Source organism: Rhea americana, unplaced genomic scaffold (assembly GCF_003343005.1).
Source record: "Rhea americana isolate MKP2758 unplaced genomic scaffold, rheAme1 scaffold_18, whole genome shotgun sequence".
Classification (NCBI taxonomy): domain Eukaryota; kingdom Metazoa; phylum Chordata; class Aves; order Rheiformes; family Rheidae; genus Rhea; species Rhea americana.
The window spans coordinates 1,069,127-1,096,319 of NW_028185927.1; the positions used below are offsets into that span (position 1 = coordinate 1,069,127).

General features: G+C 38.2%; 1 protein-coding gene across 4 annotated transcripts in view; it reads right to left on the bottom strand.

Annotated features, from left to right (window-relative positions):
- Positions 1-27,193, bottom strand: part of STXBP6 (syntaxin binding protein 6) — a 118,960-nt gene that overhangs the window by 50,691 nt on the left and 41,076 nt on the right. For all 4 annotated transcript variants that reach the window (XM_085301645.1, XM_085301647.1, XM_085301644.1 and 1 more), the window contains exon 2: positions 23,269-23,465. In XM_085301645.1, the coding sequence (XP_085157771.1) occupies positions 23,269-23,422 (154 nt within the window). In that variant the 5' untranslated portion in view covers positions 23,423-23,465. The remainder of the gene's footprint in view (positions 1-23,268; positions 23,466-27,193) is intronic.

Here is a 27,193-nt window from a genome sequence, read left to right on the forward strand (position 1 = left end):
TGAGCTTCAATATGATTTACTTCTAGAAAGAACAGATACAGTATTTTTCATTTCAAAGGAATTTAATAAAGGTGAGACATAAATGTTTTACAGAATTTCCATTACATAGAAAAATCACTATTTTTCCATGGAAACAGCACAACACAGATCAATCTCTGCAAACACTTACCTTATTCTATGCGCCTTTATTTTATGTAATAGAATTTGCTTTTAAAACATTGTTGAGCAAATGAATTTAAAATTTCAGAACAGTGTTGTGAGCTGGAAAGAGAACTGAAATGCAGAAGAGTGTCTGAAATGMAAGTTAAGATACCTCAGCACTTAAAATGCATTTAGTTCAGTTTTCAGCTTCACAGAAAAAAGGCCATGGGCTTTGCAATACGCCATAAAGAGTCATTACTACAACTTTAAAGAGTTTATAATAGCAGCATWTTGCCAACAGCTACAGTAACTCCTGCAAGTCTGACCCTGTCTCATGTTAAAACTAAGTTAGAAACCCCTTGCCTCAAGCCTATGTTAAAAAYGAGGAAGTGAAAGAGAAAAGTAGTAATAAAACCTTTACAATACTAAAGCTGATTCAGAGAGAATCTARCTCCACAAAAATCTCCTTGAAATGCAAGTCTTAAAAATTTAATCAGTGTTTATTCATTTAAGTATACATTAAAAGCAGCAGTTAGACATCACATCTTAAGAGGAAGCCCCCCCCCCCAAAATTCTTCATGCTAATTGTCTTAATGAGAAACCTTTTGTTTTCATTTCATAGTGGTCCATTTCTGTTGCCTTTCCCATCTAGTCATTATTCCTAGTTAGTAACCTGTTAGGAAGCATTACAGCTTTCAGTTTATGTTTGCTCAGAAACACATTGTGCTGCTGGGTAAGATGCTTTAATAAAACCAAACTAACTTGGGATCCCTTCGAAATAAATAAGTAAATAAGAGATCAAGCAACAGAACCTCTTACTGCAAGGGGTTTAATCCCCCTCCTATCTTTTCATATGAATGTTAGCACAGGATTGTCAAAAAAGTACAAGAAATCAGAGTTTAGCATTAAAATTCCCTATTAAAAAACTGCACCATTCTTCTGAACAGTAAGATCTCTGTCACTGGCTTTTCAGGAAAAAACAACTTTCCCTTGAGAATTTAGTCTCTGCTCATGAAACGATAAATGAGACATCAAGGCCACACAGGAACTGATGGAAGCGAGCTYGTCCTTCAAAGGTTTTTCAGGAGTCAATTCAGGCTCATCAGAAATGCACCGAATACAGTATAAGTGCAGAGGCTGCCAACGCAAGAAGTTCGATATGATCCGGAGGAAACTGAATAGCTACACAAACKACAAATTTCAGGAAAGGAAAGCAAAGGCAGAAGGATTGAAAAGATGCAAGAACTAAATTTACAGGGGGAAGGGAGCTGAGCAGCCAGAAGTCTCCAATCTGAAAGGATTTTAGCTTGATCTCTCATTCTCGTTGAAATCAGAGTGAAGGCTAAAAACAGCAACTATGGTAACGACAAACAGATGGGTTAAGGAATCTTCATCCCAAGAGTTCACAAACGCTCAAAAATTTCCGGCCAGTATCACAGGAATAGTAAAAGGCATATTGTTTTTAATTATATTTTAAAGGGAACTCTCAATCTGTCATCTTGGTGTGTGCTGAACTAGGCTGGCCCATTCCCAGAGTAATAGGTATTACACAGTGACAGCAGGATTGGAAGAAAGTAATCGGAACCAGATTATTTTAAAGGAAATAATTGAACCACATCAATCTCTCCAAAGCTGAAATGCATTATCAGCTAAGTGATGTTTTACATCAACCTCACCCCCACACACCATGCATTTAAAAAGCAATCTAGAAAAAGGGCAGAAACTTTTACATCCTGCTGTTTGTCAAATTGTCCAAATAGAAGAGCTATAAATGTCATTTTACACAGTCTGATACCTTGCAGAAATACAGACCTTCAAGCTACATAGCTTGTGTTCATACTCACAGAGCACACTCGTATTAGCACCRTGCTCCCATATACACCCCAGGAAGAGGGATGTTGTCTGATGCAACGTTTTCGCTTGAGAAGGAAGCAGGTTTTTACTTGTATCTTACCATGACATTCAAAATGAATGAAACCTGGCAGGAAAACCAATAACACTATGAGAGCTCTCCTGACTCACCTGATACTGCCAACCAGGAATAACGTTTCTCCTGGAAAAAGTGAGGATACAGGAATATATTCCAAATTTTGCTTAAACAGCGAAAAAAAAAATAAATTTAGAAATCCTGTGAGGAAACCTCATGCAAATCAAAACTCAAAAAGATGTGAGATTATCTATAAGTCTTAAATCAGTGGCAAATAGCAATATTATGAGCATATAAACCACACTTTTCATGTAAATTTGATAGAGATAAATGCCAACATGAGAGGCCTCTTCCTCAGAATGGGACATGCATAACCACGTTTGAGAGGCTTGTCCCTCGGACCAGGTGGGAATACTTACTTGGTCTGCAGTGTGGCTGAGAATGACAAGCAGCTTGCTAACATTTTCTTTATTTAAAGGGCAGCTGTGCCCTTGGCTCCCTCTGAAYGTGAACGTACACATGGCTAATTCTGTAGGGGCTCGTCTACGTAAACCACTGTTCCAGTCTTTGAAGAAAGCGCATTTAATGTAAATGTTAAGGTAACAGTGATGGCTGCTGTTCAGGCAAACCGCTTGCATAATACCTCAGCCTCGCTGTGCTTTTTTTTTTTTCCTTGATTTGATAATCACACATTTTTTAAACAAGTTATATGTTTATTAAAACTGCTGTATCAAGCTGTATCAACTGCTGCCTAGGTGACACCAAAAAGGTGAGACGACTTACGCTCAAGGATAAGAGCTTTATAGGAAACCTGCAAACCTGCTTCTGTCAGAGCTCTGCTCTCTGCACTCTGCCTCATCCTCCGATATATTACTGAGCTAATTCCTCGTCTTCCACGATCTGGGCTGTCACGGACCCAYGTGCCGCTGGGATGACTAAATACCAGTCCAACTTCAAGTTGCTCGGCAGTATTCTGCGGCCTGGGCTCTAGAAGAGTTTACACTGGATGGATTAAAATTGGGCTTCAGGATCCTACSGTCTATAAATCCTAGTTCAAGCTATGGCCTTCCCATTGACTCGATACTTGGTTCGGCCTACTTCAGGAAAGTTAAAAACAACCACCGCCACCCTCCCCCCCACACACCTAAAACACCAAAGTCTGAAAAAAGCAAAACATCACAGCCTGAAAAAGAACCTACGAAATCCTCAATAGTTAGATGACAATAATGGACTTATTTAAGGAAACACCTGTGGTTGAAAACRGTTTCCTTGACTAGCATTTTCTTTTCTTTCTTTTGGAAGTATTATATATGACTTGAACTRTATCCTACAGTGTCTGATTACTTAAGCTCTTTACGTGGGGATATCTGAAATTATGACTTAAAATATGATATTAAAAAAGGGATTATCTTTCAGCAGTCACATTTGGATCTATCATCAAACATTTCCTATGGGAATTCAATTTCTTCATGCTTATAAATGCAAGTGCTGAATAATCATTAATGCCTTAAAAACCTACCTACTTTCTAATTCACCCAACATTAACAAAAAAAACTACGTGCTATCATGAATATTAGAACTAGAATGATTCTTGTTCAGGAGGAATACCTAACCTGGCTTTTGCTGTTGGGCTAGCCAGAAGGTTCTCCCCTCAGCAAAGGCCCTGTCYATAGAGCATTAAAGCACCTCTTCCCCATCAGCACTGGGGGGTTCGAACTGCTAGAGGAATGCCAGAATTAAAGGCATCACTACAGCTTTAGGAATAAACTGATTCCTCTCAACATGAAACCCCACTTCGGCATATCCACTCTAAGCACAGTGAGAGCAAATAACCAAGAGAAGAGTGAGCAATGCTGAACGCATTATTCAACCCACCCATGCTGTTACAGCTCCCAAACGTGTAAATACTTCCAACCTGCACCCGTATCAATGCTGTGGCAAGTTCCCTGGGCCACCCTTAGGAATATTCTTGTTCAGACAGGAATGGAAAAATAYGGTTTTATAAAATTGCTTGAGATACTGTGGACTTTTATCTTACATATGAAGAAAGTGTCCTGTAAAAGTGTTTGATTACATACACGAGGAAAGTCAAGACAAGATCCCGGGAACACCTGCACAGCACGTGTGCAGTCCATCCACTAATCTTCTGCACTTGCAGCACACGCACATGTTTGAAATGTCTGAAAACCTGTGTAGAAACACTGGAATTCTGCTCAAGATTGCCTGGAGCCCTCCTCTCTACCACAAAACTGCACTTGAGCACTCCTTCACTTAGGAAGATAAAGAGCTATCAGAGTTGCGTATATTCTCTTAGTAGAGCAAACAAATATGGATTCAAAAGCCCATAGGCGTGGAATGACATCAGCTTGTTCAAGCATCTGGAGTGGAGGCAAACTGAYATTTGTTTGATAATTACTTAGTTATTTTTCCTTCTGGAGCTCTTTGAGAAAAATCAACCAACTCAAACTCTACTTAAAGTTCCTGGCATTTCTTAGCCTCCCACATGCACAGTGCAGACCAACCTTTGTGCTGAACATTCTCAGTAAAGATCGTATCTTGAGAGATTAGAAAATGCATGGTATTACAGGTAGTGATTTGGAGCAAGTAGCTCTTTTTCCTGTGAACGTATAATAAAGACTACCACTCAATACTGAGAAGTATTTAGATTTTTGTATTGATGCTCCTCTAAACCAAAATCTTACTGTACCTCCCACTACCCTCACATTAACGTTACTCTCAGAGGGCTTTCTTTTGCCAGTACAGTATACCAGCCAGTCAGCATTAATTGGGATTTTTACTAATCCATTCTACCATCCTAGGAAACTCCTCCAAGCTTTAACTTCGGACAGCACACAGCAGATTCACAGTGGCTTCCTGGGAAATCATTACTGGTGGCTTAACTGAAGATTGAACATGGTACACTACTACAAGGTGTGCACACGCAACATTCAAGTATTGATGCTTTGGGTTTTTAAGTGGTCTTTGGTGTTGATAAAACTGCTAAGCTGCAGCTAAACAAAAAAGGCTGTGTTTTAGAGGGAAAAAGCTCAGGCTTACTATACAACTTCCAGCTGCATGGCCCCAGGCTTAACAATGGTGAGAGAACTTACTAATTTCACCTATTTATATTTATCCACGTATAAGGAAAATGTAATGAAAAGGTTTTTACAGCATGGGAAGTAGCTGCATCTTGAAAGCTCGCACAATTACTACCAGCAGAGATCCCATAAACGTACAGTATAGATGAGAATTCTGCCAAGGAAGATTATCATGTCGATGACCCTGTACAGTTGAGAAATACAGCAAGGCTTAAGTAGGAAATCATTAAATTTTATTACTGCATTATGACAAACAATGTGAATCTGTAGACTGAGGCTACTGATTACATAACTGATCTTCCTGATGAGTGATTTAAAGTTACAGGATCACAGCTATAGTATTGTTATTTCAGATGGAGGTTCCAGGACCTAGGGCTTGGGTTGGCATTTTTTTTCTTATTATTTTAATGCTTACATACAATGCACAGCAAAGTAAACAGTTCTGAAATTCYTGTCAAACAGGAATCAGAATAGCAGGATACAGTCTTTGACCTTAAAGGACAACAAACTTTCAGTATTTAAAGAAAGATTTCCCAGACAGTATTTTATAATACACTGATTACTCAAATATTTGGGCAAAGCAGTAGCCCAATTCTTAGGCCTAGGAATTACTGCTGGGAAAAAGCTTAAGCTTCAGTTCTCCTGCAGCGTATCAAAATACACACAACTTTCCCAGAACAATACATACAATCACATTATCAAAAAAATAAAAGAGACAAACCACAGCCACCATCACCATAGAGGTGTACAATTATCCCTGGTACTAATTTTGTGGAAGAGATGCAAGTTCCAAACAATCCAACAGCAGGCTGGGCACAAAAGACACCTAACTTGCTCTGCAATACTGTTACCGGTGTCCCAAACACAGCCAGGCTCTATATATTAGATGCAAAATAAAATAAGGCTTACTGGAAGTGGACATGGTATTAATATTAATCTAAYTTTATAGATTAACTGTACCATCAGCAGGACACAGTAGTTGCAGACTTGAACTATAGCTCCTTTTCCCTTCTCCCTGCCCTGTTGCATGGGTTATGCTTCCTGACACCTCASCAATTTCCTTGGAAAGTGCATCTTCCAACAACTAACACTTTGAAGGCAGAAGAAAACAACATGAAATTCTTCATAAGTCATTGATACTGTTATCAGATGTACATCAAAGACCATCAGTACAACACAAAAGATCCAAGAATTTTAGAAAATTCCCTGCATTTCAAAGAAATGAAACAATCCCAAAGGTACTCAGGTGTAAAGAGATGATATATATTATATCAATTGGCACTCGCTTACCAAATGTCATTTTCCTAAGCAAYGTCCATAACAGTGGCTTTTTAYCGCTCAAATATTRTGACCCCTTCCAGATGCTACATYTGCCATCGTATTGTTTGTGTGTTTTGACATATATTACTAAATCCATCTTTTTTTTTTTAACCTGCCTCTGCCTGCTAGTTCAATTCATTATGGTCTACATTAAATGGTCTGCAAGCTAACTCATTACTTTCATCATTCRTTCTCTTTGTACTATCATATTAGAGCAGTGAAGAAAATCCTGCAGACCCTCACAATATTTGAAATATCCAGAAAGATATTTGGGACATTCTGCCTTGCTTAACCTCATTTTGGACATTCTGCTGCCATCATCAGTCACAGCGATCACTTCTTTGTGGGGTATTTTAGTCTACCTGCTACTCCCTTAGTTCAGAGAACTGTGATGATGCTTCCCAGGGGTTCCCAAACTCGCTCTTTTGTGGCTGCTGGTGCTGCACGCAGAGGTTTGGCCACACGCGGCGGATGCGAGCAGAGCTGTCACCCAGCTGCACCCCAGACTSTGCACACCTCATCGGGCAGCATCGACAGTCCCGCGAGCTCCCTGCGAGCCCGCACCTASTCATACTGTACCATAACAAACATAATGCTTCCATCTGCTTTCAAAAAATATCGCTTGTATAGCAATATAATTCTTGAAATGCTAATAAGGTTTCCTGTTTCAGGGCACAAGTCAACCTCTTTGGGTAGTCAGGAAGCAGCATTTTTGTGGAGTCGGCCAAGTTAAGATTCAAGCAGTCACTTAAATTATCTTTCAGTACTTAATGCCCAGTAGGATAACATTAATTTCTGCAAAGKTTCATCCATATCAGTATTTGTTAACAGAAACTTGAGAAGTTAGACAAAAATTCTGAGTTTTTTACTAGAAATATCAAAACTGGGCTGTTCACCCCTTATCCTTTCAGTACTACTTACCYATTATGCAAGCTTGTAGTCACTTTGCAACTTGGTGATAACTGCCTTTGTTTCAAGAATATTGGTAACTAGCTTATGAAACCACTGGTTTGCTGAAAAGAACATCTTAAAATAAAGGACGTGTCACTCAAATTATTCCTATTCTAGGAAATTCTGAGAGCTCTGAGTCTGATTGCTTTGACAGATAAAGCATATAGTCAAGACATAACTTGACAAAGTTGCATGTGCACCTATTATATTAAATTTTCAGAATTTATTGAATATCAATTCCATGTAATTCTTGCAGTATCTGCAATTGTTCTCTGCTGAAAACAAAACAAAACCCATCATTTAAAAACCATTTATATACTTAGGAAAAATGATTTTACATAATTTTAATCAACTCTCAAATTGATGCATTCCTGTTATAATTTAAGAGAAATTATCTTTGCCTTCTTAGGCAGCACTTTAAGGCCTAAATAATTTACATTTCTTTTATTCTATTTTCTATGTACGCACAGATGTTTGACAAACTGTGTTATTAACATGTCACACTATCAGAGATGAAGCATTTTATAGCAAAAAAAAATTAAGTCACCACATTACACACAATTTTATCTGCATTCTTTTGAAAGAAAAACTGTAAGACAATTTCTAACACAAATAGAAGAACTAGGATTAACGCTACTCTTAAAATATATGCAGATGGATGAATCATTTTCTATGCTGTTCACTGAAGTCTCAGCATATGGTTGATATACTCTCACTCTATATAATGCATATATAGCATATTTCACATATATATAGCATGCATATATTTATATAAATAAGGTATTTATGGAGAGCACTGTGTAAAAAAAAGGGGGGGGAGAGGTGGAGAAATTGTGAATTCTCCTTCTGTTATGATGTTATGATTAATATGCTAAAGAGTATGAAAGTATGATCATTAGAGTCAGCAAAAGCCATCCTTACACTGCTGGAGGCAAATGCTGTAACAGGTGAAAAGGAAGCCAGAGAAGAATTAGCTACATCMGAAGTCTGAGAGCTGGATCCGAAACCTTTAAGTGAACACTACACAACCATTCCAATGACCTACCCCCACAGATGTGTCCAATGACCATTTATTTACAGTTAAAAAGACCCYCAAATATCTATAGGCTTCTCTAACACTCCTTTTTTAATTTAACTTTATTTTTTGCTACTTCATGCACTTCATTTTCCAAATAGTGTTTTCAAAGAGGGTTCTGTAGCCAAGAMCAAAAGCATTTCTGGGGGAAAACAATTTCTCTAACTTTCTGCTTTCTAACCTTCTTCTGTATAGAGCTCATAAGCAAGTGCTAAGATTACTTAAATATTGCACACTCCAAGTAACCTTTCAGTCTTACAGTGGGCACTTAGGTCACAGATTCCCCCAGAGAACTGCAAACATCTTTTTGGGCTGAAGCCAGAGAAGAATGCACATGAAGATAAGAAATAGGAATTCTAAACTCAATGTGTCCTGAGCAGGGAACGAAGCCAGGAGATAGGATATCAAAATTTTCATAGACAYAGCATACAGAAGCTTGGGTTTACAGCTGTAGCAAGAGTCTAGAAACAACGGAAAAGAGAAAAACAAAGCAAAGCAAACAACTCTCCACGGAGCTACGGAGCACACAAGAGGCATCGAGAACTGAACAGCACGGCTCTAAGATGGAAAAGACACAAGAGAGAACTGCTTAAAAACAGTGAGGACRTAAAAGCAGGTGGAATAATCATGGGAGTTTAAAAGAATCACCATTACTCCTCTGGGTTAGCAATGAGGGTGCTTGGCAAAAGCAACAGGAAGAAGGGAGAAATGATGTTTTGAATAGTGTTACGTTTTATTTGTTTAAAAAATTGGCAGGTTCTTGCATAGAGCTAAACAGCTGAAAGTTAAGGAGAAAGTTAAAAATAGAGGGAAGTGGGCAATGGAATGCTACTGGTGAATATTCACATTCAGGAAGGAAGTGAGCAAAATTAAAGCAACAATTAGCTTGAAGTGAAGAAGTTAGTCACAGGGCTTTCTCCAAGAAGATGCTGCAGTCTAAGATGATCAGAGAAAGCCWGCAGACAGAAAAAAGCTGAGGTAAAAAAAGAGGAAATACAAATGGTACCAGAAGAATTCAATTAACTAACCATAAAAATGTGCAATTTGAAAGTAGAAAAAAAATAAAGAGAAGCCTTGCTAAAGTTTTCTGTGAATRAACACTACAAGAAGCTGACCACAAGAATCTCTGTAGGAGCTATCTACAGGAAAAGGTCATTTCAAATGTTTTTACCAGYCTTTTAAGGCATTTTAGACCTGCAAAGAGCAGAAAAGACATCAAGAGATCAAATTTATTCCCTGAAATGAGTGATCCGTGGCTTTTGAAGCTAGGTAGGTTTTAGAAAGAGACAAAGGCAAATGGAAAGGATGAACAACATTCGAAGGGGGCACAGTGAGCAAAGAGGTGAGAACAGCCCTTCAGAAATAAACTATTTACCAAATGATCAAGGCTGAGCTGAAACAGTCTGCAACCACAGGGTAAGGGTAAATACTGACAACAAGAAGAACAGAGGCACAAAGGCACAAAATACAAGTAGCTCTTCTTTTTGAGTATAATAGGTAAGTTAAATTCACATCATTTCATCACCTCTTCCTAAGTAGATCTAAGTTTTTATATATTTAATTTTCATACACAGAAACCCATATTGATCATCTATCTGTTCTTCAAGCCTGCTAAGGCAGACAGCTTTCCAGTGACCTTTCTAATAAATGCACTGGTAGAAGCTTGATAAGAAATGAAAGCCTGTTTTTATTCTCAGAAATGTCAATGCCATTTTAACTCATCTTCAAAGGGTTCCTGAAATCAATTTTTCCTGCTATATCTCCCCTCAAGAGTACGCAATGCAGTTAAGCATTTCTGTGGCGAGAGCTGGTTTGATACGTTTAAGGAAGTTAGAAATACYAGGATATACTTGGAGATATTTTTTTTTCCCTCTCCCTCCTTCCTCACCCAGCATGACTTGCCCTACACCATTCCATTTCAATACCAATAGCTGTGTTCTAGTTGTCAGCTATTTGTAAAAAGAAATTCAGTCTTCTTTCCAAAAGGTACTTTCAAAATATACCCACATACTTAACACATACTATCCACACTACACATCTGCAATAGCCAGAAAGAAAACAAACATGGCCAGGGAAAAGAAAAAGTGAATGAAAGAAGTTTGAAGAAAAGCTAAAAAGTGCTGCCACCTTGCAAACATCCCTCCTTCCTTTCCTGCTTTAAAAGAAAAACACTAGGTAAGGACACTGGTATATTTTTTCCTGTTCTTAGGGTGAATGAGTGAATGCTGATGCAGAGTTTATTAGAAACATTAATTGCTGAGGCAGACTAGTCTCCTCACTCAGTGATGAATGTTAACGAAAATGAAAAACAAGACTTTAAAAGAAAACAGTATTTCATGCAACTGAAAGCCTGCTCTGAATAACACTAAGTTACTGTACAGCTTGCAGAGCTGAGAGTCAATATTCTGATTCGCTCCTGAAGAAACACATTAATCTCTTATCCTAAGTCTGTAATAAGTGGTGGTGGTAACTTCACCATACACAAGTGTTCTTGGGGAAAAGGGAAAGAATGAAGTTGCACTATTTTCACACCAAACAGAATGAGGCACTCGTTTTTAGAGCTTTATGGTTTGATCTCTYTGGGTAATAAGATCCTCCTTCAATTTCCTTCAATTTTTGTAATACAGAGCACAGTTTAAATTCTAACCRAAGAAATCCAAGACAAGGTTCATATTTCCAAAAACATCCAAGACATATTCTTATTTTCGTTTATGGTATTTCAATTCACTAGGGACTTTCATTATATTACAATCTACAATACTTAAAAAAYCCGCAATGTGCAACTAGTTAACATYTGCATATGTTAGTTGTCCTTTACCTGCTGCTTCTCCTATAGGCATCAATTCACTCTCAGCCAGGAGCATGAAAACAACTTTAAGAAGAACTGATGACTAACACAACCCTGTGGGATCCCAGTGAGAAACTCGGGGGAAACACRCAGATAACCTTTCCGCCAAAAAGGGGGGAAAAAAGCCAGCCAAATTATGATTCAAGTTAAATTACTGCAAATTTGGGGTTTCACAGAAAAATAGGTGATTATATCAAAGTACTGTCATCTCGTCTTCTAACCCTAACTGATATATTTCTGGTATTTAAAACATTCTTATGCACAACTGTATTCATTTGATGTTAGTTCATGATTGGAAGAAACACCTATCAAAGAACCAGTCTCTGGAGTGTATTCCCTCCYTCATCCACGGGGCAATACCTTCCTCTTCCTTGCTTAGCTCCGATGGCTCGCTGTCCTAAGAGAAGGAATGGAGAAGGAAAAGGAGACGAAGGTAGCAAGGAAATCCACATGGTCAAAGATCAAAGCAGTCTCCCCTACACTAGATTTACTGAATCCTGCTCTATCCTAGAACGGTGGTTTTCCACCTAGAAGTCTATGCACTGGTCTTCTGTTTTGCCTGATTTCTTAAAACTATTATATTGTTATTATGCTTAAAATGACCATATGGGAGGTTATTATCCGTGTGAAAAAAAATAGGATATTTATCTATGTATCAAAAAATGATTAGAACTGCTGAACTAGAGCTGTCTGCTTCTGCCTCCAGATTCAGAAGGGATTACAAGAAAGCTCAGGTTATTTCTGATCAGTTGGATAACAGAAAAAAAAAAAAAAAGTCCCACTACAACTGAAAGTTAATGATAAAGTGCTTTAGTCCTCACAGTATCTCAGTATGGATTGGAAAAGCTGCCTTTTGAAATGGCAACAGTATGCTGCAAAGGACGCATATACACTTAGATTCAAGAAAAGCATGCAAGTGTACCGGTTTGTGTAGCAGACTGATACACATTGATTTTTTCTTTTCTACAGCTCCTCCCCTCCCTGGCCCTCTCGCTCCAAGAAAAGCAGCTATTTGTCATTAGCCCCCTAAGTGGTTTATTAGGCTACATTAGCGTCTAGCTAAAAAGTAAACAAATATCATCGTTCTATAAAACAATAAATATATCAGTTTTCAACTCCCTGCTATGCACACAGAACAATACTTACTTTAATAACTTGGCACATCTAAAGGCAAACTTATTTTGCATTTTGGTTATATTTCAGAGAGCTATTTTTGGAAAAGCTTCCCCACCACCACCACGATGTGCTGTAAATTTACCAAAAAAAAAAAAAATTAGAATTGCATTTCAGAGTCCAATTGAATAAGACAATAATATTTAGTGGCTTTATCATTCAACAAATACAGTGACCTATCACATTAGTCTAGAGTCCTTCAAAAGCATGATGCAAGCCATCCCTTTTTCAATTCCAGGAAGAATTTCACAGCCACCCGGCCAGCCTTTTCCAATTCTGTTCTCCACAGTTAAAAGACGATTTTCGTTCTTCTGCTTCCCAACTACTCTCCATTATACACAAGCAAACAGCATTCCCTCAGGCAGATGGTACAGCTGAAGGATGGTTTCTCTGTATTTGTATGCTACATTTATATAATCTATTCTTGAAAAGAAAAAACAGTGAAAATCGAACACAAAAATATAACATGGTTATTCCAGAACTTTCGCAAAATCTCTATCAAGCTCTCGCTGTTTCTCTTTTAAGTAGTTTAACAAATTTCAGCTGCCAAAAATCTATCGCATAGTATTCGGGACAATTAATTTTAGACGATGCTGGGCACTTGTKCTGTGAAAATTTCTTTAGGAATCTGCCATTATTGCAGATGACCAAACACAGTGACCGCAGGCTGAAACCTTTTGTTTTCARTAGACTATTTCCAACCTCACTCAGAGAAAGTATACTTTGTTTAAATGCTTTGAAACTGAAACTTCTGGTGAGAGAATACTATCTCGATTGAAAAGTCTGGCTCTCCTCCAAGCCATTGATCTACTCAGAGAAAACAGCTCTGACCATGACTACACTGCTCCGCAGAGCGATGAGAGGCAGAGGAAGGAACACAGCAGGGTCTGATATCAGATTATCTACRAAAAGCATTTAGTTGTTGCTTCATCTAGCAAAAAACTCATGTTGCACCTTTGCCTTCCAGCTCAGACTGTCTTCTGAAGAAACCGGAGAGGGCAATACAGAAGGACAACTAGATTCTTAAAGCTRCTTTCTAATAGCCAGCTAGATTTAGGGATAAAAACTGCTTAAGAAACTTTACTGCATGATGCAATGTTCCACATTGTCACAGCAGTATCTCAGACCAACCAAACGTTATACTCGTCTTGGACCTAACCCTTTGTTAGGCTAAATATACCCACAGAGAAGAGTTAAATTTGTTAGGTGCAACCTGATCAAAAATCAGGAGAGTCAGGCTTCTATTTAAAATAGCATAATCTGCGTTTTTCTTAAGACACTGTCCTGACTTATATTTAGCTAGATAGCTATAAACTACAGGAGGATCTTAGGGATTTGACCATATTTACAAATACAAGATTCACAGTAGTCATCTCAAGGAGAARCTGCTTAGAGTTCATCTATAATTCAGGACGACTTAAAGATCTAGGCAGCTCCTTAAACTGTTATCAAGSAAAATGAGGCTTAGGTTTCATGTAAATGAATTTTTCTTCAACACCCCCATGTTGGAGAACTTGTGTTTCAGTACAGTTACAGCTCCTTCATTCCCTGAGACTGCAGAAAGGGATTATGTGCTCTTGAGCTCTAATAAACAAAGTGAAAGAGCAACCAAATGGGTGCGACAGACTTTCCCTATGAAGTAGGGCCAGCTAAATTGTTAGAGATTGTTTTAACTTGGACAAATGGGTAGTTCTTCCTTGATACAAGGCCAACAAAACTTTGCATAGTTTATATTCCCTCAGCTTCCCCACCCTTCATATGCTGTTCTTCCGTCTTGTTAGGATATGCATAATCAGATTATGAAAACTAAGTTACATAAAAATCTTAACAGAATTAGTCTGGAGGGAAAATGTTGCCTGCCATRAATACAGAACAATTGCTATACATACATACATGCATGCATTTCTGAGACCTTATTTTATCACTACAGCTTCTACTGTTCGAGATGTTCTGATATTACACTGATGGGGGAGAACTGGACAGAATTTGTTCAAGATTCCTTGCCTACTTTATTTTTATAGGCAATGTGTACTTGATTCATATCTGAGCTCCTATGGCAGCAGTTTGGATGAATTACTGATACAGGCAAATCACAGCGTAAGCTCAGCCCTGATTGTTATTTTTTTTTTATTTAATTCACTTTTATGAGATTATTTATAGATAAAAGTCACAAACAGAAAATATTCAAAGGTCAGGAATGTATTATTCATCTGTTTCTTCTACAAGACAACAATAAGAACCTACCTAATGACAGAGATGCTTGATRCAATATTCTAACAGACTTATGTATCCTTTTTCAAAACATTTTTTATGTGCTGTTCTGTATTGAAAATCATTTGATAGTACAGACTTCAAAGAGCTGAAGTATGACAAAAGCTTGTAAGATTTCACTCCTACAGACACACTAGAGTAATGTGAAAGGATAAGGCGATGTTTATCTACTRAAGGAGTCCAAATATACCAATGTGCAGGGAGAGAAGAATTTACAAGCTGGTGACACAATACTGATGAGGGAACAACTTAGATTTCTTTTTTCTTTCTTTCTTTCTTTTTTTTTTTAATCCGGTATTATTCAGGTTCAACAACTGATGATTCAGTGAGTCAGGGTACTGCAGATGCCACTCTCCAGGACCACAAAACTAGGAAAACTGCTTAGGCTGAATCCAATTTTAACCAGCATGATACACTGAGAATGGTTTCCACCAGAGCTAGAGAAGAGGATACTTTTACTAATGCAGGTCTTATACACATGGTTACTATACTCAATTCAAAGGAACAGCTACCATAAAATATTGTTTAGCAGCATATCCTTATTTCCTGTTCTATATTTTTAACCATATACAAGATACCAGCCCCAATAACTAACTCAGAGAACTCTTCCAAAGACAGCACGACTTTCAGAGAGCCACTTTAACCTGGCATTAAACACAAGCATCCGTCACATTCTGAGCAAAACAACRCGGCAAAATATGCTGCACTTACTGAAGGAAGCCAGTTCAACCCTTCAGGAYTGCAGACCTACACCGCCCAAGTAATTCCTAGGAATGACCAACGGAATACAGAGGCTTCATCCTCTTCTGAACATGAAAGGCGGGGAACAGAATTCTGCAACTTRACCACTTYCCGTAGGCCTTYCCAGGCGTCTGGGATCCCTCCGTTGAAGAAGCTCAAAATTCCAAGTGCGAGTTATCTTGCTAGCCTTAATTTATGATGAATAGGGCAACATACAGCTTATACTCTACCATTTCAGTTTGTGCATAACAAATTATTACATTAATATATGCTTCATATTACAGAATATTTAATTTATCCCTTTTGATTATTACAAAATTATGTTCTGTTAAATAAAAAGATTGAGTGCTTTACTTCTGCCATCAATTTTTTTGGGATGGGGGGCAGGTTCGCAATACTGAAAATTTCCTATGCATAAATGAGATCACAAAAAGTGAGAGGGAGACAGGTATGAGTGGGGCACACTTTTTTTAATTTCMTTCTAGAAGTTGAGAAAGCAAAAGTCTTAGACTAGAGACTTTCAAAAGCTCTATTCCGTGGCTTTGCTATAGCAAAATCTGTCACTATGCAAATGCAACCATTTTTTTTTAAATGGATTTAAGTTGAACAACAGCACATAGCCAGCCAAGATCAAAACATCAGCATATGTTAAGGGGACCATTCTGAATAAGTACAGCAYGATCATTAAGTACAGCATGGCTGCCAAAGAAATTATTATTTTTTTTCCCTCCCTCTTCTACATTAACCACATGAACACAGAGAGATCAATAAGGAGGAGTAGGAAGTTAGTCCAGATCCAAAAGCCACAAGTTTTCCACTAACATGTTTTGATCGCTGGTAAATTTTTTCAAAGGCTCTTACCCAGCTTAGATTTTAAAGTTCCTTTTATAAAATGGAATTTGGCACTCAGTATCACTAAAAAGAAAGTGGCATTTAGACTTCTAAAACTTCTGAGAGCCATAGAGATACCCCAGACTACCTACCAAATAAAAACAGGTTCTGATAGRGAGGGAGCAGGAGCTGTAAGAACCGTATTCGGTATCACAGAATCACCTATAGTAGGCGGATGAAGGTAATTCTATTTTGACAACGTAGTACGAGCGTTGCTCCCAACACGTCAACATCTGCAGCCAATCCACCGAGCTGCGACGCAAGAGGGAAGCTGCTTTTGAGAGTGCTGCTCGTCGGCGCCGTCGACCTTCCAAGCCACGACATCGGGTAGGTCTGGCCGCAACCAGTCATAAATAACCACCGTTCCTGCAAGCAACTGCTTCCACGGTTTCYACAAGCCCTGTGGGTAGCAGCTAGGAGTAGCTGGAGCCCTCGTACGTATTTCACGTGTCTGTGTCTGTCTGTAGTATCACACACGTATACTACACAACTGCAACCAGGCTAAGCAGTAGCTCAAGTACCAGCACTYTCCTTCATCCAACTCAGCGCCCATTTCGGAATAAATATAGGTCATTGAACACAACAGCAGCAGGACAGTTAGACACTCATCTACCCTACGGGTATCTGAATGATTAAGCTTTCGTCTTAAAGAAGCCATCATCAAGACGAAGTACTGATGTYTAAGAACTTGTTCCTTGGAAGAACTGGAAGGAGAAGCTTATTTGTTTTGTTCTGTGTTATGAAAAAAAAGGATTTGCATTTCCATCACTTAACAGAGTACAGAACCTTTGCAGTTACGTTACTTTAAAAGGCGAATGCATGAACCCAGAGCAACTCACGGGCATTGTTAGAGGCTCATGTTAGGGAAGAAAGATCTAAAATAGAGCCTGGATTTTTTTTTCCCCCTTTCACTTTTTAAAGCAGAAAACAGGAAGGTTGTCATGGTCCTTAATTCACTCCATAGATAGGCCAGTGAGAATATTATACCTCTGTGTAAGTAAGCTTTTATTTTCAAAAATTTTAAAGTTTTCATCAAAAGCTCTGYGGATATTTAGGTAGCTATTTAAAAGAAGAGGTAAAAACAAAGTAAGCATCAGAGAATTCCTCCAAAGTGTTCCTATTAGGTCTACTTAAAAGAAAAAACAAATGTAAGGAAGAAGGAAACAGAAAAGGCCCCACAAATGAGGCAAACCTCTGTCTCCCTGTATACTATCAGGAAAAAAAACCATATATATATGTGTGTGTGTGTATATATATACACACACATATATATGTATGTATATTAGTGGTAACCATATATATCTTTTTCAACTACTTGCTGCCTCTCCTTTGGAGGAAGCCTTATCTATGAGATAAAATTTAAAGAAGGAAGCAAAAGCCACCCTCAATATGTACTTTTTATTTTTGTATATTTTTTATGATTTCTTTGTACGCCCTGTCATCTTCACTTGCGTCATTCGTGAAAGACTGTACTTTCAACATAAAAGCCAGCCCCTTTAGATATGACAGCAAGTTAGTTTAAGTTGGAGATGATAAAGAAAGAAGAGCCAAAATATTACAACCAAAAAACTGGGAGGGTGGAAGGGAGGAGGTACACTTATAGTTTTAAAACCATTTTGGCTTTTAAAACTTAAACTCAAATTCTGCTCCTTTTGGCAGAAGGACTTAGAAAGACTGGTACAGCCAAGCTGCGAGTTGATGACATGCAGGAATTCAGGATCAAAAGCAACCATCTGGTTCATTCAGGTCACTGCAACTGCAATAGTTTTTTTAGTTCTGAAAGGTCAATGCCATGCCTATAAGTACAAAGTGGAACAATTCCAAGGCACTATAACAAATTTGAAGTCTTTAATATTAAAAGATACTTAAACACAATCACAATATGTCAGAGGAAATGACAACACATACACACTTATGCACACAGTCATGGGAGAAATCACCGCTCTATATTCCTGAAGTGGAGTTCCTTTTGAGTATTTTATATTTAATTCAAAATTCTAAATAAGGCTAGAAGTTACTTTAAACAATTTTCTTTCAATTATATAAGACAATGGTGGCAAAATTAAAACTCAGGTTTGATTCAATAACTGTCACCAGGTCTGCTAGTGTGGAGGAGGTGACAAATACCCACTTTCAGCTTTGAATTTCCTGTCTTTTTTCTGTGGCAGATCCTTTCCTACATTAAGGAAAAAAAAAAAACTCAGTTTTCATCCTCTCTGTTCTGCCTACAGCCACCCCACCTCTGTGTTTCCCATCTGTCTACTGCTCGCTCGGCTGTTCTTCTTCGACTAAGTAACTCCCAGAAGATCTCTCGGCTGCGCTTGCCGGCCCAGCTTTGTCAGGAGGAGGTAGAAGGCTGCGGTGATCCGGCCGTTCAGCGTCCACCTTCGCAGASAGCAGTCTTGCTGCAGTGTTCTCGCTCCGACCTGCCATCGGTTTCTGGTGACCGGCTTCAGGTTCACGGCTTCGGAGCATTAATGAGTATTTCCTCCTAAGCAAGTCCGTATTTTGTATTGTCAAGTGCAAACTCAAGCTTCAAATACAAGTTTTAAGGCAGACTCTCCCTTATTTCTCCCCTTTTGCTCTGTTCAACATTTGATTCTAATCAACGCATCCCATCCATTATTCTAAAGACTTAAGAGAGGAAGATAGGCGCTTCAGCCCTGCGTTCTTCTCTCCCTGCTCAGCAYGTCTTTCCAGATTTCCAGAAATGCAAACAAACCACAATTATCTGATAACGTACTTTCRGATCAACGCAAAGGAAAACTAATTCTAGTTTTAACAAATCATGCAATTAGTCAGTTGCACACTGATTAGTATATAAATATATTATAATTGGCTGATGCTTGGATTTCTGTATCCTAATTGAATGAAATCCCAACTTGGCAGGACATTTTCTATCCCCCAGTATTTTATAACCTTCTTAACAAGTCAGTTTCTATGGGTATTGCTTCAGCAGACAAATTCAGATCTCAACAGTAAATCATCAAATTACTCTCAGCAAAAGCCAAAGCAAATTGTCTAAGAAACTCAGCACACGAAGACATTCTAGTCATCACACTTTGCCAGTACTCAGAAAAAACAGCAAAAATAGGCCCAGAGTCAAAGGCTGACTAAGGTGCTTCCAAATGAGGTGTCAAAACACCTCGCATGAAGGCACGCGCCTTCAAGGGGAAACTAAAACCCAGAGTTAGGCCCTTCGCTTCTCACACTTTGCACTGTACCACAGAAAAATGGAAAGTCACCGAGTCTTGTTGCTCYGAGACATGCTTCATCATCTTTTGCTCTTGAGGGGTAACAGTGGAATTTCCATTCTAACATTAACTTGTCCTTACCATAGGACATTTTTTTCTTTTAACATACGACACAACTCCTTCTTGCTAGAACTGAAATCGTAATTGCTTCATATCCATCAGAGATAGCAAAAGGCAATTTATCCTCTTTAACCACAGTGGCAAAAACAGTTGTCCCCTGTCTGGAATTCTAGTACTGTCCTCAAATTCATACATCCAGGCAGTCCTCTCCCCAGTCTCTTGCTGTCTATTGATTGTCAAGCATACTAAATATGCAAACACATTTAATAAAATTGGTTTTAAGCCCCTGCAGAATCCCACTAATCTATGGAGAGCCATGCATAAGGGATCTCCACATACAGTTCTACAGCCCACCATACAGTGGTTTTAATTTAGACCCTGGATGCTTCTTGTGCTCAATGTCAAAAGTTCTGCTGAAATCAGGACATCAGCATACATAYTAATATGTATAATCCTGCTGCAGAAAAAAAACATTAGATGTATAAGAATTATTTGTTCTTTTCAAATCCATGTTGGCTGCTACACATCAGCATGGAGGTGGGGAGCAGAAGAGGGCTAGGTTCCCCAGAAGGATGGTGCAAAAATYTCCACCTTTTGAATGGAATTAACCCACAGGAAGTTGCAAGCACAGATCATACCTCTATCCCTTCGTCACGAGCAGCATAAGCACCCTGAAGCTGACTGCATGGTGCTGGACACTTGAAAGAGTGGACTGCCAAGGGCAGAAGAGCTGAGYCCTGCTTCTGGAACAGGCTAGTGATTTGAACATTTGCTTAAGAGAAGAGACACACAGATTCATTTTCCTGTTCAGCCAGAGAGGGTTCAAACCTGCAATTCTTACATCCCCAAAGCATATCCCGCCACAAGTCTCAGGAAGAGTCTGAGTGAACCAATTTTTAAACTCTTCCTTGAAGCTCTTTTATACGGGGAGAACGGCAAAGCAAAACACTYAAAAAGGAACGAGAAATCTGTTCTGCCTTGTTGCCGTTAGCACATGTGAGCACATACTCCGCAGCTTGTATTTAATGCACACATATGCAGGTACACATCTAAATGATATGATATACTATTACATTAATAGTCATTGGGCTTTACTTTCTACATTTTTAAAGTCTTAAACATAGTTTGCAGTGGAAAGAAATTTGAAAGAGAATCCAAGAAAATATCTTCCATTTACTTCAAAAATAACAGCAGTCTTCCAAAAACTTCACAGAGCACTTCTTCCTTTCAGTACTTTTATTTTTTCCCCTGGTAAGATGCATAAACTCAGAGGGAGGGACTGATATGCCTAAAAACGTAAGGGATCGCTTAAAGCACCCTAGGATATCAAAGATATCTGCCAATTAAGTGTGGACAAGTATGTGAAAGAGGCTACATGGGATTTACTGCCTTTCCGGAGAAGTATCTGTAGGAAAGTTTGGATATCCCTGGAAGTCACAGAATCACACTGGATATCTGCCTCCAGGCAACTGAATTCTAATCCAAGTTTGGAAACAGGTGTAAACTACAGGCTAATCAGGATCATGAACTGCTTTCAAATTCCCTTCGGACAATCAACTGAAATAAAGGTAAATGCCACCCCAATAACCAGAAAGTATTCAAAGAAGCAGCTTGCTTACATTTTTAAAAGAACTAAAAGAACAGGCCATACAGGCAATCAACCACGAGAAAAATACAAGAAGAGATCGCACACACATACATACACTGTTTTAAGAAATATCTCTTGTTTCAGGATTTTCCCTATCGATACCATTTATATCCATTTAGCTATAATGTAACTGCCTGGCATTATTTTAGAAGGAATGGCTTTTTTTTTTTTTTCTTTAAAAAAAAAAGAAATCTGCAGTAAATTATTTTCAGATTAAAGAACAAAAAAAATCAGGATGTTAGGACAGATGAACTGTTGCTCAAGAGGAGGAGGCAGAAGCTAGAACAGATGCTTTGGGAAGCAAAAGAAATTTGATGGATACGACCTTAGGCTAACCGAACACCTGAAGTGGCAGACTACAGGCAAAGACTCTTCCACACAGCCTCGGACCTAGAATGACATTGCTACCCAAGACTTGCTCAAGCTTTAAAGRGAGTCACCAGCTAAATCAGAAGACAAAGCATTACACTAAGGTAACCATTAATAACCGAATGACAGCTCCGCTGCTTTCCTAAATTAAACWGTTCAAATAAATGCATAAGGAAAATATTTATAAAGACAACAGGAAAAAGCAGGTCTACTATTCTCTACTTATGAAACGGTTCTCTGACAAGCCTAAACATTTCATACCATTTGGCAGCAAGGACAGGAGGAAGGAAGGAAAGAGATCAAACTGAACATGTGAAACTCAGTTGACAAATTGCTCGTTTACCTTGTTTTTTTTTTAGCAGAAAAGATTAAAAACAAACAAAAAAAAATCAAAATCCACACATAGTTCAACTCTAGGTTCCTTCTTCTGCAAGATATTTATTTCCAAAGATACAAGGGAATATGAAAGTAGTTTAAAGTAAAAAACATTCATTTTTTTTTCAACTGTTCTAAAATTTCAATGTTTATTCCCTGTGGAAAATAATGTTTTATAGATTAAATTTTGCATAAGTTTTCTTAAATTACTCTAATTTTAAATAAGTCAGAAAAACTGTAATAATGTCTATTTTCTTTGGTAGAATGCTTTCATTACAGTACTTAGATTTGATTCATCTTGGGTCAGATATCCAAGATGTCRTAAGTTACCCAACCAATGGTTCTAATTTATACATTTTAAAAAATTTAACCGAACCTTCACCAGAAAGAGTAAAAACATGAAAACAACACACAACAACTACTACCAAGTCTGTTCTGCAAAATTCAAACTCTTCCTCGCACTGGTAAAACCCTAGAGCCATTCAATGATTTTCACCTGCACAAACTATCAAAAACCAGATCATTTCTCCCTGATCCCCCATGACTTCTCAAAAGAGGTCTTTACACTTCCATTTCTCCTTCAGTGCAAGTATTTCTATCTTCTACCCCCTTTAAAATGAGACGATGATACACAGCAGCACTGCTTCRTTTAATAAGATGAAAATATTCCAGCTGAAAGCTATGGACCTAACAAACTGGTGCTGCACAGAGGCAAACGTGAAAAGAAAGGAAAGCATATTTGCTTCAAACACACAAAAAATTTAAGAGTGTAAAAAGCAGATAAAATATAAAGTTCATCCCTCCAAGAAAGCTCTTAACCTCAATGACTGAAGACAGATAAAATATCTAGGAACACCACTTGTCCATGCTCTCCAGCTACGCTATGGGAGATCTTCTCACTGCTCACACTGACGCCATCTGTTTGATTTATCATATGGTATAAATATTAAGAAGCCAGGCACTCAGAGCTACCACGATTAAAGATGCAACTATCATAACTCTCTACTTAGGCTACTAATGTGCAAGCCATCCAACTCCCTAAAGCTACGGATAACACCCGATCCGTTAATCAAACCTCAAGGATAAACYGCAGAAGACAGCGAGGCGTCAAGATCGTTTAGCTTACCTGACAGGCAGATGTACGTTAAATATTCGCCCTGACCGCCAGTAGCCAGGAAAGGGATCTTCTTCTTCGTTCTTCTTTTCACTTGGACAGCCCCCAGCATCCTCTCATCATGTGGGGCAAAAACCTCTTTGCTGATCGCAGATTTGGCACTCATTGTAGATCACAGACAGAGCAGGCGGCTGCTCTCCAAAGGAAATCTGAAAAATGAAATGAAAGACCAAAAATATTAGGAACTACTCCCAAGCTGTGCGAGAATACAATTAACTCGCACAGGCATTAGCGACTCCGATCTTCATTTGAATTCTTTAACGATTTAAAGAGATGAGAGGATTTCATGTGTTTAACTAGAGGCAGAATTTTCAAAGTATCTAAGAGCTTCCAGGCACTCCCCAACGTTGCGCACGTTTAGAAATCCCTCCGAAGCCAGCTCGGCTCATTTTGGGCTCCATTTATTCTTTTCCCGGCACTGGAGGAAAAAGAAAACCCAAACTTATCCGCCCCAAGAGGACGCGCCGCCAGGGCATCCCGAGGGAGCACGGAGCTCGAGGCAGGGCCCGCTCTGCGGTTCGGCCGCACTCGTGGGCGGCCAGGGGCACCGAGCTTTTAATTATCTTCATAATGTTTTATTTCCCTCAGATCAGCGCCACACGTATAGTATTKTAAATAAAAAAAGAAAAGCAATCAGAAGAAAATACAAGACAGAAGACTAGCAAGTATTATTTTTCCTGATTGCAGATAACTTTGGAGAAGGACAGTTGTAAGAAGGAATAACACAAAATAAAAGCTTAGGACTACACAGTTTGGTGCTTTTAACCAAATTTTTTAAAAAGCTACATAAAGTGTCTGAGTTGACCTGCTAATTAATTTATAAACAATAAATTCTTAAGTAACTGCATTTCTGGTTCACTCACTGAGGCAGTTTTTTTTTTTAGGAAAAGACAAGGCCAAGATGACTGAGAAAATCTTCCACTTAAAGAAAAATCTTCCACCATTTTGCTTGAGGTTCCAGGGCAGTAATAAATAGTTTTATTCAGTTATACTTAGCTTAATAAATATTAAATATTAACAAATATTTGTTCATTTAAATTATGTTTATAAACCATAACTTATTAGGAGCTATTTATTTGCATGATCACTACCGCTATTTGACGGACCCAATTTAACAGCAGCTATATTTAACAGAAGTAACAGCTCAACTTTCGTGCGAACGAGACCGAATACGGCTTTGGAGGGAAGTTTAGCTCTACAGTGACACTGATAACAGCCAGTCTTACTCGTCCTCTCGTATCAGACAGGCCTAATCTCCCCTCTTCACTGTTCAAATAATGTGATGCTCCAATACATTTATAYAAAATTCCACATCTCCAGATTATTAGAACATGCAAGCTCATAGATCTTTTTTGACATCCTTAGTTTTCGTAGTACCAGTATGATCATATTCAAGTCTCAGCTAATGAGGCCAGAAATTCTGCYTATGAGATCAAAATGACAGATGATATTTGCCACAGTTTAACTACTAGAAAACAGTCAGCTTAAGTAATAAACTCAAGAGTCATGAATTCAGTATTTTAGGGGGCATACTATCAGTAAAATAATTATCTTAATATCTTCAGCCTCAACATTTTGTTGGAGCACAGTTACAATATTCTCTTATTAAAAAAGYGTCAACAAAAACGTGGGGAATTTCCAAATGCACGCAGGTTGTGAGAGTACACAGCAAAGCAAGTTTTGTATTTATTTATTTTGGGATGCAAATATAAACCTTTGCCAAAAAACATCTATAGTAATAAATCTGCTTCAAAATGCTTAATCAGTATTAGAGCTGTGCARATGCTGACAAGTTTTAGCATGAAGTTGTTTTACATGCACCCCTACAAAGAGCAACATAATTTAAAAATTGCACCATTAGAAGAAAAATCCAGACCAATTTCAGTCAAAGAAAGAAAGAAAGAGTGCTCAGCTCCTGAAAAAAAAAAATGATTTCATGCAACTCCTATCATGTAAGTTCGCCTATCCTTTAACAGCAGATATTTCAACATGGAAAAATAATCAAAAAAAAAAATTCATTTTCTAGTTAATTAGCAAAGGACTCACTACACAGTTATTTTCACATAGGTATTCATAACACCACAATTTTCTCCTCTTCTGTATTACAGAAAGAGCTGCAGTATATCACGTAGCAGCATGAGACAGCTGCTGGCACATTCTGACTTTCTTCTTTCCCCCCACCCTAAATCCAAGGCTACTGCCAGTGACTGCGAATTTAGTCACACAGAGCTCCTTCCGACTGAGATAAGGACCGATAATCTCTGCAAAAGCAACAACTTTAGTTTTTGAGCTTCACATGCTTAAACAATTTTTAATAAATAGCTCACTGGGAAAACCAACACAAAATCTTTCATGTAAAACACACTCGAGTTGCATCCCATCCAGAAAGTGTCCTCTAGCTGGTGCCAACCGGGCTGTAGATCTTTGCGGACATTTTCTCAAAGTTCATGCATCAAAAAAATAAAGTATGAATTCAAAAGTATAATTTGTGATGTGGGGTAACAGAAGATACAGTTACAAACAAAGAAATCATTGYACTAAAATCAGCATTCCCTGTTTTTAGGTTTTTATCTACATTTCATTGAAGTAGTRCATTATTTTTAGTTTATAACTTCAGAACTTTCATACAGTACTCCAGGATWTACTTTAAGGATTTATGACGAGTAACTGGCCTCAGTATATACAGCTTTATTTGATAAGATTTTACAAAGCAAGAAGCAAACCAAAGCRAAGATCATTTTGATTCAGCCGTACACTGTAACTTACAGCATGAAACTAGAGCGACTGCCACACACACAACCCAAAAAATAAATATAAAACCTAGCAGATATAATTAATATATCTCTCTGTGTATACATATACTTCTCTCTTAATGGAAGTGCTTTTATGCACAAGCAACACACAAATCCAAATTCAAAGCCTGACTCAACATGATACCCCCAAGACAAAATAAATCTCCTGTTGCAGTAAGGTCACAGAAGGCAAGACACAGAACAGACAAAAACTGCAGTTTAGTGCTGCGTGCAGTTATTTGCTTTGTGATTAAGGCGTTTTTATGCACATCTGCCATAAGTTGTGCACAGCTAGAAGTAGTAGACACTGAGCATTATAACGGGAATCTCTGACTAACAGCATGTATTCAATGTCTAGAGGTTATGACCCTTCTTTTCCTAATACTTGGCTTACAGTCTCAAATGCCAGAATTATTACGGGATTAATCTAATGCAATGTACTTGACATGATTTCCAAAGCTAGTACAAACAACAGAAGCCTATTTATTGGAAAAGAAAACAAAAGTAAATGTCCCTACGTGCAAACAGACTTCTGAACACTGGCTGTCAGTGTAGTTTAGATGAAAGCTTATTTTCCCGTGAATTAAAAAGCAGAAGTTAGGTGTAAATAAGCAAACGTCTCCATATTTACTGGTGCATCTATACAAAAGACTTTTTAATATAACCTTTTCTTAAAGTAAAACATTCCAACACCTCGTTGGGATGTTGGAAAAGCTCAACCTTTTTGTTAACTTACCAAAAAGTACAGAAGACTTGCTCAAGGAACATGAATTAAGTCTCAGTTTTTCCCACACTGACAAAAYGCTTCTTTTCATCTAAAGAAGAGACCGGCCATGCTCACAAAATTTCATGTAGTACACGTAGACTTTTCCATACAGGAATGTTCTTGGCATAAGTTCCACGATGAACTCAAACCACTGCTAACTTTCCATTACTGGCTCATGTGAGCCCCCACACTTTGCAATGCAAACAGCTCCCTCTGTATCTTTTGACTGATGTTATTTTAATAAAGGCTAAAGCTACTCCAGCCTTCAGAAATCTACAGCACTATTGAGGAAAGTAATCCAAGTATAATGTTATAACTG